Below are 14449 nucleotides of genomic sequence, written 5' to 3' on the forward strand. Positions count from 1 at the left end.
TTTCTTGCATTCAGTTTTGATGTAAAACTGCCAAAGAGCTGGTGAAACACAGCAGGGTCAGAGGACAGCCCTCAGAGAAGAGGCACCAGGGGCAGTTACCTGAGCTGCTGTTTCCCTCAGTAACTTCTGCAGTGAATTGACCCCAGCTATGAACTGCTCTGCAATATTTCTCAGACCTAAGACTATATGAATTTGTAATCTTTCAAACAGGCAGGTCAGTTTTTTCCCCCAAAACCTTTCATTCTGCTTTAATACATACATTTTTTTTTCTCTCTTGTGCTTGAGAACTGAACAGTTTTGCAACCTCTGCAGTTTTTGTGTCTGGTTGAAAATAATTCACTGCAACCAATTAGCTGCTGGAGTGAGTGGGTGTATGAGGTGGGGGAGGACCTGAATTCACTTCTGCCTCTGCCTTCATTATTTACTTAATTTTGAATATATAAGATTGCTGCTCAAAGCTCAGCTTCCCCAGCTATAAAGCCACTTGAATGATTATCTGTTTTTAAATTATCTATTTAAAAATCATCCTCTTTGCTTTGAGATTCCTGGATGACAAGAGGAGTTAAGGGTCCTTATTTCAGTGTGGAATTTTGCTCAGGACAGAAAACCACAGATAGCCAAGAGGTCTTTATGATGTGGTGCTCATTAAAGATGCAGCATTTTTGTGGTGGCAAGATCAAAGCTGGCCCAGATAATCAAGGTGTGACCACACAAATAGATTTTTACATCAGCATCCTCTTGCCTGGTTTATTTTCTTTCTCATTAATTCCAGATGGTTTCTTTGTTTCCTTTCTTCTGCTGGGAACTGAGATGAGGTTTTCAGGGAGCCAGTGAGTGAAATTCCAGCATTTCTTTTGTGAATGAAAACTCTTAAAGCTCATAACTCTCCATGTAAAGCTCAGATTGTTTGTCTCCCCCGTGATGTTACCTTCACATCAGGTGATTTCCCGTGCCAGGTTATTGCTGATCACTCAGTCCCTGAACAGCTCTTTGCAATCAGTCTTCATTTTTGCTGTTCTGAGCAGTTTGATGACACTAAAAATCTGTCAGCCTGTTCTTCAGTCCCTTTTACAGATCACTGAGATTTGTGTGAAACAGCCTGGATCTGCTGATAGCCTCTTTCCATTGAGAAATCAGAGTAATATATGTGTATGTATACAGATATATATAGGTATTCCTGTGCTTTTTTCCTTGTGTCCTTATGCATAGTGCTCTTCCCTTCAAACCTGCAACAGCCAAATTTCTGTGGGAGCCTTTGGAGTCTGGAATTTGAATTACTTTCAGAGGACTGTCCACTGGATCTCCCTTGTCCACAGATTGACTCTTTCAGAGGACTCCACAAACCACATCATTCTTCTCTTCACACTTTGTTTCTCTTCTTCACAAAGAATTTGTCTAGATCAGCTTCAGCTTATAGGAAATACCAGTATGTCAATATAGCAACTACTGGCTAATGCTCTGGAAGGCCATGGCAGGAAAAAATTTTCAGTAAATTAGTTAGAGTTAGTTCAGTTTTTCTAAACCAAGGCTATGGAAAGAAAGAGTGTTGTTAAAGTTTGTCATATCAGAAAGTGGAAGTGCTTAAGTTTATCAACAAAATCAGATTATTTATTGACATAAAAGAAGTTTACATAAGTGAGAGTTATCCTTCCACTATCCCAGGTTGTTCCAAGCCCCGTCCATCCCGGGCTTGGACACTTCCAGGGATCCAGGGGCAGCCACAGCTGCTCTGGGCACCCTGTGCCAGGTTCCCACCCTCCCAGGGAAGGATTTCCTCCTAATATCCAATCTAAACCACCTCTGTTTCAATTGGAAGCCCTTCCCCCTTATCCTGTCACTGTCTTCACTTCTTTTGATCTGTCATGGTCCATTTCAAACACCACAGTCCACAAAGCTAAAGTTCTTCAGATCTTCTAAAGAAATCAAAGATTTTTCCTTCACTATTTTATGTATAGAAGTATCTCACCTGTGTATGTAGCTGGATGCATTCCTTTTGTGATTGTTTTTTTTTTTTTTGCTGAAATGCAATCTGTGTAAGCATCCTCCTTGCTGATACAATTGCTTCTCTGAATATTTTCTTGGTTTCTACTCTCTTCACACTTCTGTTTCCACTTCTGCATTGTTCTGTTCAGAGACTGAGATATTATTATTATTATTATTATTATTGATATATTTTCTCATTTCCCCTTCTCCTTGCTATCTGAATGGCTTGTGTTTTTCTCAGACACTGATCAAATTAGTTTTCCTATTGATTTTTTAAAATTTCTTTTCTCTGAAGATGAGCAGTTCCTCCACTGCTGCAGGTTTGCAGTTCATGACCTGCTGACATCCCTGAGTCGTTCTTGCAAGACTTTTATTATAATTTCTGCTCTTTTGCTTGCAGGTTGTGCTAGCTGCACAGAGGACAAAGATAATGTGCTGGTTTGATTACAGTCATCCAGAATTTATCTCCAGTTTTGCCACCACTGCTATTACTGACTTTCTGCTGTTTATATTTTACAGCTGTGGAATCAATAAGTGCCCAACAAGGTGTCCAACACCACGTGCACTCTACAAATTGTCTGAAATTTCTACTTCTGTTTGTGAAATTTTCATCCTTCTTAATCACATCTCATTATTCCTGATTGTACATACAAGTGTTTTCCAGCCCTTTGCCCAAAGGACTCATTGTGGTGCCTGTGACCTTTGAAAAAGAAACTTTTGTGATAGAAAGCCCTGTCTGAGGGTCAGGTCAGAGCAGCATGGTAGAACAACTAAAACAAAGCATTAATTAACTGGCAGAGTGCTCATCTGAGGTCAGGATGGCAGTGTCCAGAGCCCCCACATAAAGGACTGCTCTGATCCCAATTTGGGTTACTTAACCCTGAGGTGATTTTACAACACTGCATAAAAACATGAAGTCTAAATAGCATCATTTTTACAGTTCCTGGGAGTGAAGAGGAACAAGCATTCTAGGAAGCACAGGAGCACAAGCTTCCTGTGAAGCATGAAATACAGAGCCCAGCAGAAAATGAACAAAATAAAAGCCAGTTGTCCATTAAATTCTGAGCTTAATGACTTCCCTTTTAAACTCCTGGACCTGGGGAAAACTGCAAAGAAGCCCTCAGAGTCAACATTGCCTCTTTCATGCACTTTGGCTAGTTCATCTTGATAAAGGAGATAAATTTCCTCTCAAGTAGAGTTAGGTTTTTATGAGAGAAAAATTTTACCACCAAAATCATTTACTGAAAAGTTTCTTTTGGTTCAGAAGAGTTTCTGGGCTTGTGTGTTAAGGTTATAATAGAGCAGTGCCAGATGGCTCAAGTACTTTCTGGATCGCTGGCTTGTTACTCCGTTTTGGGGGTCTGAATTTTCATCCCAATTTAGAAATGGAAAGACTAAACTTCTGGCAAGAAATGAAAACTTTTTCTTGCCCATCTGTAGTTGGAGAGGGTCTTATTCCAGCAATAACAATATTCTTAGCATGACATAAATAAAGGAGAAGAAATAAGCTACTTTATTCTGTCTTCAAGACTTTGCCTTTGGATTCATTTCAGCTACCAGTAAATGTCAAGGTAAAAATCCTTAGTTATGTTTTCCATTAGGAAGCAGAAAACATGGATAAACAAAAATGAATGAAAATAGAAAACGAGCCTAAAGAGAAATAAAAAGGATGCACTGCCTGTCATCATTACCTCTCTTAAATGACCTTTCCTGAGTCTCCATTTATGGAACTGATGTGTGGGTTTTGTTAGAGCTGCCCAGCTCTGAGGAATTAATCTGTTGACACAGAGCTCCAATAATAACAAAAAAGTCCTTGACAAATAATGGCATACTTTGGTCAATACAGCACTTGGGCTCTTTTCAAGGAAAGCTCACTTTGCAGTGGAGTGAGATCCTTCTTCCTCTGAAACACTGTGATCTATCTGAGGAACAAACACTAGAGGCTTCATCTTGTCTGCCTGTAAATCAGGCTCAGTCTGGTTAGCCACTAGAACTGTATGGACTCTCTAGCTGAGAAAACAGCTCCATTTTCATCTCCAAGCCTTCAGCTCCTGCAGGCTGTGTGCAGCAGCGTGTTCCTTGAGCAAACTCCCCCCATCATCCCCAAGAGCTGTGGTCTCAGGCCCAGCAAGGACAATTAAAACCCCATCTAATTATGCACTGAAAACTGATCTACAGATCAGACCTCTCTGAATGCTGCTAAAAGGCCCTACTGAGCCAAGTGTCTTCCTGAAATGCAGTGGGTTTGTTTGTTTGTTTGTTTTAAGAAATCTTTAGAAGTGAACACACTGAAATGTGCTTTTAAAAGGCAAAACCAAAAATAAGTATTTTGCTGTGACCACATTTTCAGCTTTTCCCTTGGATTTTTTGCTTGCTAAGATCTGCACTGTAGGGGTGACCCTAGCCAAGTCTTAACGATCTCTCAGAGAAACCTTGACAGAGACAAATGTTGGTGCCTCCAAACACTTTTAAGCTTCCATAGGCAGTAATGTCACAGAACCTCCATTGACACAGCCCCATTCAATTCATTGAAGCTCATGTGGGGTATCCTGGGCATCCTCAAGATCAATGGAAGATTTGTGTGGGCAACTGGTTCAAGTCCAAGCCCTATTAGTCCAAAAACACTCATTTAAAATGTGTCAAATGGACCACTGTTGAAAAGTTGCCATTTCTTTCCAGTGAATATAAACAGATCTTGGGATAACCAACTGCTTCATCTAACAAGAAATGATGCCAACCCAACTCAGTTCGTTATGCTCTTGCTCTTATCCTCACTCTGGGATGGAATTGATTTATAGCCAAGGCCAAGTCACTTGGCTTTTCTCTCCTAGGTACTAAATCTAGAGCTGGGAAGAGTCACTTATTCCTTTTCCTGGAGAAACTGTGGGATGAAGCCACCAGCAGGAGCTGTGTGTGTAATAGGGCTGCACTCATGTTCTGTCCTGCTGCAGCAACAGCTGGGCAGAGAAATTTATGAGAAGGTGGAAAACCAAGCCTTGAAGGAGCTTCACACATTCTAATGGAGATTCTAAAGCCAGAAGGAGCTGTGAGTTCTTTTTCTAACCTCCCTTTATGCACTGAAAAGGCCAGAGGATTCTCGCGACTTGATGGTCTTCAGCATCCAAGCCATCACCTCTTGGGCATATACATGAAGCCCATTGTTCCAGTACCTTCCCTCCAGCTCAGGATACTCTCCTTCCACCTGTCCCATTCACTTGCCTCTGAAAAAAAAACCAACTCAATTCTCTGGTTTGTAGGTAAAGGCAGACTGGTAAAAGAAGACTACAACAAGAAGCAGAGTGAAAGACACTCTGAAGTTCAGATTGAAATTACTCAGGAGGAGGATTCAGTTTGAGTGGCCAATGCTGCTGTTACCTTCTCCTAGAAAATACAATTAGAAATAATGTCCTTGCAAGGTTTTCCCAGGCACCTGGGCAGTTTGTTCAAAGTCAGCACTTTGAACCTGCCCTCCTGGTGCTCCTTGAGAGAGTTGAGGTCTCTTACCAGCTTTGTGTCACTTGTGCCAGTGCCACTCACAGATGTCAGGGATGCAGGGGTGCCTCAGGTGCTGCTCTGCTCTGGGCTTGGGCAGCTGAACTTGGAGAATTAAAAACAGACTTTTATAGAATGAGAGTGCTTCTGGTGAAATAACTCCCAGAATTTTCAGCTAGCAATTCTTCTGGACTGATGAAGCACACCTCTGTAATTGAATTTCAGAAAAGGCCAGAATCCCTAATTTTCTGATGCAGGCTGTGGCAATTTGAATTTCCAGTTCAGATGGCAGGATGCTGTCACACTGAAGTAGGACTCATGAAACTTGAAATGCCTTCTTCAGCCCGGTTCATCACGATAATGATGCCATGTGATCAGTCTGACTGATATTTGGAATTTGCTCTTACCTACAAATCTATAATTCAGTCTGGCACTTTTCATTGCAATTGCAAAACTGGCACATTTTGGACTGGTGCCTTTTTTGCATCCGTGGTAAAAATAACCCAAACATGGTTTTGAGCTGATAAAGAACCTCAAGATTTAGCAGGAGAATTTCAGAGGGGGACGTTTTCTTTCTGTGGGTGAAATTCACCCTCCATTTACCTTCCACTGAGCAGATTCTGACTGAACACTTCTCTTTGTGTTACTGAAGGGCAGTGCAGTCACCAGTGTGAGGAGTTTCAGATTCAACTCAAACCACAGATATGGAGCTGTTTTTGTCTCTGTTAAATAAAGTGTGAACCAGTTGACTTCAAGTTCTTAATATGACAAAAACAAATCTGAGAAGAACAAACACACAAGCTGCACTGTTTTATTTACTTCTTGTACTCACCAGGGCCCTGCTCTGCTAAGGAAATAATTTTCCCAAAATGCTGTGTTAACTCCTAGAATAGCATTTTTGTATCTCACATAGTGTGTTTACACAATTCCCTGTGCTGTCAGTCTCCCACTGTCTGCCCAGGTGTTTTAGTGCTCCATTTGTTCCAAACCACGTAACAGGAGCCACAGAGAATGCTCTGATGGATGCCAAAATATGTAAACATTGAAATATACCCCATAGCATAGGGGAAAAAGGAGTATATTTTGAGAGCACCTTCAGTTGGCAGCTCTGCTGTAGTGTTTGTAAATACTCATTTGTCAATCACAGAATTGTTCCATTCACGGGCTGAAAAATGCCTGGAGCCCCAGGACCCTGGAATTGTGTGTGAGGTAAATATTCTTTCACAAGCTGTGCTGGGATCTCAGCAGTTGTGCAATTCTGACAACTTGGGGACAGACCCACGTCTTCTAAACTGCCCTTACTTTGTGCTCTGAATGCAACCCCAAAGCTGCTCCTAAGAGCCAAATCTTTCCACTGATCACAGTCTACAAATGAATCTTCTCTTCAGTTTGTTTGGGTTTTTTTTAATCTCCTGTTCACACTATGCAAGAAAGCCACTAGCAGATGCTACAACAGTAATTAGAGCAAATATCAATTCTCAGTGGTGAGGCTGCAGCACAAATAATAATTACCCAGCTCAGCAGATTGAAAAGGGGAGTGGCAAATCCATCAATCTCACATTTAGTTCCTCATTGCACCCGAAAAAGGAGAAAGGGGAGTAGAGATAATCTCCTTGTTAAGGCAATAATGATGTATTCCATTTTCACTGCTGTTTTGGAAACACTAAGTGCTGTTGGATGTTTTCTGTATAATCTGGAATTTCTAGTAAACTTCTGAGTCTGTTGCAATCAGTGGTGAAGCCAAAAGGCTGTTTTCAGTCAGAATGAAACTGTAAAATATGTCTTTTAGGGTGTATCACATCCTGTGAGCCATTATTTTACTAACTGGTTGCAATTTTTTCCTCTCTCTCTCCCTTCTTTTCCAGATAAATTTTGTATTTCTATTTAACATAGTTAGAATTTTAATGACAAAGCTGAGAGCTTCAACCACTTCAGAAACAATCCAGTACAGGTAAGTCAGCTTGTGATTCCTGCTAACAAAGCTCTGCCTTTATTGTCCTGTCCTTGCCCTGTCTTTGTCTTTCCAGGTGCCACTGTTGATGGAACTCATTAATTAGGCCCACAGTATTTATCTGTGCAGGCTCTCCAGAAAAGCTTGTCTGTGTTTTTTCTCTGCACTCCATTGCACTTCAGGCCTGCATGTGCCCCAGTATAGACATGGAATCCGCTCCTTTCCATGAAATCTGTACGATTTGATCTCACAGAAAGACAAATTTATCAATTTCTGTGTGTACAAAAGTGTACATATACTAAGTGCTACATCCAGCTCTGGGATCCCCAGCACAGGAAGGACCTGGAGCTGCTGGAGCCAGTCCAGAGGAGGCACCAGGGTGATCAGAGGGATGGAGCAGCTCTGCTGTGGGGAGAGGATAGGAGAACTCCTATTGTTCAGCCTGGAAAAGGCCTTGGGGTGACCTAATTTTGACCTCAAGGGAGCATGCAAGACGATGGGGAGAGATCATTTACAAGGGTCTGGAGTGACAGGATAAGGGGAAGTGGCTTCGAACTGACAGAGAGTAGATTTGGATGGATATTAGAAAGAAACTCTTCCCTGTGAGGGAGGTGAGCCCCCAGAGAAGCTGTGGCTGCCCCTGGATCCCTGGAGTGTCCAAGTCCAGGCTGGACAGGGCTTGGAGGGAGCAGCCTGGGACAATGGAAGGTGTCCCTGCCCATGGCAGGAGGCTGGAACTGGATGATCTTTAACCTTCCAACCCAAACCATTCTGGGATTCTGTGATTAATGTGTGCATACAGGTATATTTAATGCACCATTTAAAATGTAGAGAAGGGGAATGAGAGGTGATTGTGCCTCTTCCTTTCAGCTGGTGCCAGAATTGGTGTAACCACTCACTGGCTTGCATCACAGAACTGATCCTCAACTAATCAGTACCTTTATTTGGGTTTGGCTTCTCAGGTAAATCAGTTCCCATACCCAGCATAACCCCTCAAGCACTGGGATGGCAGAAAGGAAAAGTCGGGAGGAAAGGTGGCCTGACCCCTTCAAACATCAGTGTGGGCTCAGATCAGCCTTAACAGTCTAAAAGCAAATCCTCAGACACCAGGAGATGCTGAGTGCCCTTCTCTCGTCATTTGCAGTATCTTGCAAGATATTTGGAGGACTTAGGGTCTAACAGGTCCTTGCAGTAGGAAATGACACAGGTTTTGTGGAGAGAGATCAGTCACTCTAACTCATTTCTGGATAAAAGCCCAGCATATGAAGCTGAGTTGCATCTTGATGTCCTCAAATCAGGCTGCTCTTGACTTTGGAGGCAGTTTTGCTGTAGTAGTGGGCTTTGTTGTTTTGCCTGATTCCTTTCTTTTACTCCTGTCAGGGTTTTGTTAGTGAAGTTAGTGCAGTGTTCTGATGTTGAGACCCTTCTCTGCACATTTTCTGAGAAATGAAGAAAAAAATACCCATTTTTCTTGCTCCAACCTCGTGCCATAAAACTAAAACTGGCCTGAAAAAGCCCTCAGTACATTTTTATCCCTTCTGCAGCCTGCAGGGGAGTGTTAGAGATATTAGGAGTGAATCAATCTACAGCAGCTGCCATTGTTGTTGAACAGATGACAATGGTCTTATCCTTGCAGGCTCTCTGAGGGAATTGTCTTTTCCACAGCCTAAATGGAAATCTTTAGAATTCCAGCAAAGCCTGGGGCAAGCCTTGATGCTCTAAAGCAGAGCAGTGCAACCCTTTGCTAAGCAGGTATTAAAGCAGGTGGCAGCTCGTTCGTTAAGGCTGTCACTTCATCCTGACACTGACAGTGGTTTTGTGCTCCCCTGCCTGTCTTTATCTCCCTGTTATGTCATTATCCAGAGATCTATGGAGACTTGGCCAAATTTCAGCCTTTGTGTTAGCACAGTGACAGTACAATGATATGCTGCTCTTAGCTGACACCCCAAGACACTGTTACAGCACCAATAATAAGGATTAGTCCTGAATAATTCTGTTAATCACTGATGCTTCCTTGTTCACCTCCTGCTTTGTGATTTGATTCCTAAGACAGCCCTGAGGAGTTGAGTTGGGTGGGCAGGTGTTGCAGAAAGTGTTTACACCGCAGCCAAAATCAAATGATGGGCACAGAGTGGGTCTCAGCTGAGCTGGGCACTGATCACATCTCCCTGAGGTGTATGAAAACAATCACCAAACCTGCAGAGACCCCAAGGCTTCAGGCCTCACTGATAGGAGAGAAAAGGGGGAAGAGAGTGAAAGAGAGGGATATAAATACAAATAAGGTTCCCATTCCCCCCCTGGAGTTCAGAGTGGGGGGGAAAGAGCAGGATTCAAAGGCTCTCCCAGGTGGACAGGCCCTGGTCAGGCAGGGATGCTGTCATTCTTTCCATGCTCCCTCCTCCTTTCCACTCCCAACACTCTCGTCCTTCCCTGTGTTCACTTGTTTTCTCTTCCCTGCCCACAGGAAGGCAGTCAAGGCCACCTTGGTTCTCCTGCCTCTGCTTGGCATCACCTACATGCTTTTCTTTGTCAACCCTGGTGAGGATGATATTTCCCAGATTGTTTTCATCTATTTCAATTCCTTCCTTCAGTCTTTTCAGGTAAGAGAGCAGGCTTACAGCTGCATCAGCTGAAAGGATCCTTGGTGCTTTTCAGCTGTGAAACTTTAGGCAATGAAGTCTGTGATAGAAATAATAGATGCAAATAGCTCAGCTTAGTTCACGCATGCATAATAGAGGTACAAGTATGTCATGTGGTGTGGAAAATGCTCTCGAGTGTGGACTGGAGAGATTAATCTCCCTTAACTCAGCACTGTCTTCAGCTCCTCACATAAGATCAATAGAGAGAGAAGATACTTCATTACACCTGAGGATCCCCCTCCCAAGGTGCCTCTGTCTTCCCAGAGCACACAGTGGGCTGAGACTTGGACTTAGTGCTGCAAAACCAAAGGCAAACAGCTCCTACCTGTTGGACTTGCTGTTCAGTTTGTAAGAGGCTCCAGACAAGTTTATGTGCTGTTTTGTGCAGCCAACAACTCAAATTTTAATTAATATTAAAAGTTATATAACGTGGTGATTTTTAAAGGGATATTAGGAATAATGTATTTTAACTGTTTTCTCTGATTCAGAAAAGGAAGACATGGTGAGTATAAGTTTAGAACCAGTTGATTAAAAAGGAAGTTAAAGCAAACACTCCCATAGGCAGACAACAAAACTTTAACCAGCTGCTTTCAGAGAAATTTCAGACTACTTTGCCTTTGAATATCATTCATGTTTCAAGGGAGGGATGAGTGAACAAACTTTTGGTAGAACTCAGGAGTTTAGCTGGGAGGAAGGGGACAGTATTTCAGATACACGTGAGCTGTGTTGCCCAGCCTGCTCCGGTGCATTTTCTGAGCCATCAGCCCCATCTCCTCCCTCCCCCAAATTTAACTGGCGTTCTGGCAGGATGGAAAAGGCAGTGGAATGTGAGCAACTGCCCCAGCTCCATGAATCTGACACAACCCAAAAGCAGCTGAAGCCCCTGAAGGATCTTTAGCCACTCCTTTCTGCCCAGGTGTGTCCTACAGCTTTACCTCTTGAACTAGGGTGGGAATTTGTTTAACAATTGATGTTTTTACCTCCTGTGTGCAGGAACAAGTGCTCTGATGACCAGGATATCAATACAAACATACAGCTGGCAAGCCAAATCTAGGGTTGGGTTACAGTTTTTACTGCTTGCATCCCACCAGACATCACAGCTGACTATCCAAAATAAAAAATGTCCCTTCTAACCTGTGAAGGAAGGAACCTTAACCTTTTTACCTGTGAAGTAATTCCACACTTCTCATTCCCTAAAACTGATTGTATTTTTATGTACTGTTGCTTAGTGTCTCAGCAAAATGCTGCATTGCTCATTCGTTCTATGAAGAAGAGTGTAAGAAAGTACAGGGGGGGGTCTCTCCTTAATGGTGAGAATAATTGCAGCCCTAAAAACAAAATGTGCAGAATTCCACTCACAGGAATTCCGACGTTTGCAGTCATTACACGGGTTTAGTCACTGCTATCAGCAGATTGCACAGAGCCTTTGAGCTCAGGTGAATTTAAGCAATCTGGTGATGCACTTGCCCTCGTGAGAGCATCTAAAGCCATTTAACACCCCCTGTGAGTACCTGGGATGTCCTCCCAGAGCTGTCAGCCCTGGGACAGCTCCTCTGGGGGTCTCAGAGATTGCACGCTGTAGAGATGTTTTAACCCAGCTGCAGGGACGACCCCCTCTGTCAGTGGAAGTGTTAAAATGTTTACCTAATAATTTCCTGCTTTCTCTTCTTTCCAGGGTTTCTTTGTGTCAGTATTTTACTGCTTCTTGAATGGTGAGGTAAGTGATTCACCCTTGGGAGTTGGGGTCTGTTTGAGTGCCTGTCTCTTTAGAGACCTGAGATGTTTTTCCAGGGGGTCACTGTCCCATCAGTCTCTTGTAGAAGGTTCTTAATGTGCACCTGAATTTCCCAGCCTTTGTCCTCAAAACTCTATCAATTACAGACTATTTCCTGTGGGGTCAGGCCAAGGGAAAGAAATTTTGTCGGATTATAAAATTTCTGTTCTTCGTCTTAAGACTTCTTTGAAGTTTCTCATTAATTAAAAACACGATTTCTGGGCGTAGTTAATTACTTCTGAGCTGGACTCTTGTTAAGGATATGCTGCAGGTGACCCATCTTTATAGTGCCATGCTGAGCTGAGTGAGTTTTTCCATGTGGGTGACTATCTCTGGGTGATCAGTGCCTGCTGCATTCAGAAAAGAGGGTTGAAAACAGATTAAATCAGAATTAATGTGAGTACTGCTACTCAAGCAAGAAATACTTCACTAATATTCCTCAGTGTTTGACTTCCACCCCAAAGTGTGAGAGATTTAAATCTTTCCTCTGCTTACATTGTCAGTGTCTCATTTACCTGCATTAAAGGCTGTCATCTTTGTCCAGCTAAAATTTTAGTCTCTGCAGAAATGAAATCTATATTTCATTATTCCTGCTGTATTGGTATAAATTTTGTTTGTGCTGCTTCTTTATTTCATTGTGGGCTATGAGAAAGAATGGGCATGGCTTCAAAGCAGCAGTATTTTATTTTAAATATTTTATTTTATTTTTTTTATTGTACTTCTTTTGTATTATTTTACATTAATAACTTGCCCTCTTCCTCATTAATTCTGAGATAATGTTAACAAGAAATAGCTCAGTTTTCTCACGTTAAGCACATGCCACTTTTATATCCTGGCAGCAGAGTTCTCAGTTCTCTTTCCAATTTTCCTTCCATAAATTGTCACTATTCCACTTGCCTGTTGAGAAATAGGGAGTTTAAATCTTCCTCCAAAACGCAGGTGCCTGTAGAACGACATTTACCTCAAGCTGTGTCAGGGGAAGATTGGGTTGGATTTTAGGGAAAGGTTCTTCCCCCAGAGGGTGCTGGGCACTGCTCAGGCTCCCCAGGGAATGGGCACAGCCCTGAGGCTGCCAGAGCTCCAGGAGCATTTGGACAACACTCCCAGAGATACTCAGGGTGGGATTGTTGGGGTGTCCCATGCAGGAGTTGGGCTGGATGATTCTTGTGGGTCCCTTCCAACTCAGGATGTTCTGTGATTTTACTTGTCATACTCATCAGGTCTGCCACTGTTAAAGCAGAAGGAGAATCTTCCTGTAGACAGGAGGCTTTTTTAATGTCTTTTTAATTTTTTTTCATGGCATCCCAGTGACCATCAGGGGCTGGAACCCAGGCCATGTGATCTCATAGCCAGTCAAGACTTTCTGTCACCCCACTTCCATTTTGTGCACTCAGACTTGGAGCTGTTGGCTGTTTACAGCAGGTTTTCACTCTTCTGTTCTGGCATTCTTTCAGCTCTTTTTATAGGGAGAAATATCCAAATATCCCCTTCTCTTCAGCAGTCTGAAGCTGTCTGTCCAAAGCCATGAGCCAACTTCCCATATCCTGTGCCTTTGATGAGTTCAGACATAATGGATCCTGTCAAAGGAGGATGATTCACCTCATGCACTTCTAGGCCTTGATAGCAATCTTCTGGGGAACCTGGAATGATTCCAGAGCTGATTTTCCAGCTGGTTCACATTGCTGTCACAGTGGGAATGGACATTTCTGAGGGAGTCAGTTCAAGGTTGAGACACCCAGCTTGGGATGTTGATTCATTGCCCTAAAGTCAGATATGTGGTGCTGCTGGGGAGGCTGCAGCAGATCTGAGACATCCAGGTGGCTCTTAGCAGCTGATACAGGGTCTGGAGAAGATTCACATCTGACTGGGAAGTGGGAAAACCAGGTGGGATTCAATGGGGCTTCTCAAATGGCTTGGTGTCTGTAATTCAAGCCAGTCAATACAAACTTTTTGCTTTTTAAGATTTTCATCAGCTTAGTCTCCAACAGGCACCTCCATCTGCTCACCTGAGCAGCTCCAGTCTTAGCTGGCAGTCTGGACTGACTCTCCACTGCATACCCAAGACACCCTGCTGGCATGTGGGCACCCACAACAGCTGAATTTGGGAGGGAAATCTCTGTAGCATTTTTTGACATCTAATGTGCAACTTCCACTTGACTGACTAAACCGTGGCAACTCTTTTACTGCTTCTTTGAGGTGAAACATAATTCCAACCCCCCCCAAATATTAGAATATTGTCTATTTAAAAAACTGTGAAAAAACTTTGGACTTGTCTCAATGTGCTGTGAGAATGGTTTTTTTTTGGAATATCATAAAGTTTTTAAAGGATAACGTTTCCTGTTCTGTTCGAGCCTCAGCTTTGCACAGTACCAAAGAAAGCAGCAAACTCAGTGACTTTTCAGAGCTTTCTGGGCATGTAATCACATTGTCCAGAACACAAATGTGCATCTTATAGTACATTATTTTAAAAGTTGAGCTGCTCCTAGCCAGGCATCCCTACTAGAAGTGGTGATGAAAGCAATGCCACTTCATCCCCACGAGGTATAGGATTTTACTCACAAAGGGGAAAAAAACCTGTGAGGAGCAGCCTGAAAGCTTCACAGATACCAC

General features: G+C 42.9%; 1 protein-coding gene across 3 annotated transcripts in view; it reads left to right on the top strand.

Moving 5' to 3' along the window:
- Nucleotides 1-14449, top strand: part of CRHR2 (corticotropin releasing hormone receptor 2) — a 92313-nt gene that overhangs the window by 68204 nt on the left and 9660 nt on the right. For 2 of the 3 annotated variants that reach the window (XM_062493464.1, XM_062493474.1), the window contains exons 9-11: nucleotides 7341-7426; nucleotides 9891-10026; nucleotides 11741-11782. In XM_062493464.1, coding sequence (XP_062349448.1) covers nucleotides 7341-7426; nucleotides 9891-10026; nucleotides 11741-11782 — 264 coding nt within the window. The remainder of the gene's footprint in view (nucleotides 1-7340; nucleotides 7427-9890; nucleotides 10027-11740; nucleotides 11783-14449) is intronic. The other variant, XM_062493483.1, reaches the window with a different exon arrangement.

Source organism: Cinclus cinclus, chromosome 1 (genome assembly GCF_963662255.1).
Source record: "Cinclus cinclus chromosome 1, bCinCin1.1, whole genome shotgun sequence".
Taxonomy (NCBI): Eukaryota; Metazoa; Chordata; class Aves; order Passeriformes; family Cinclidae; genus Cinclus; species Cinclus cinclus.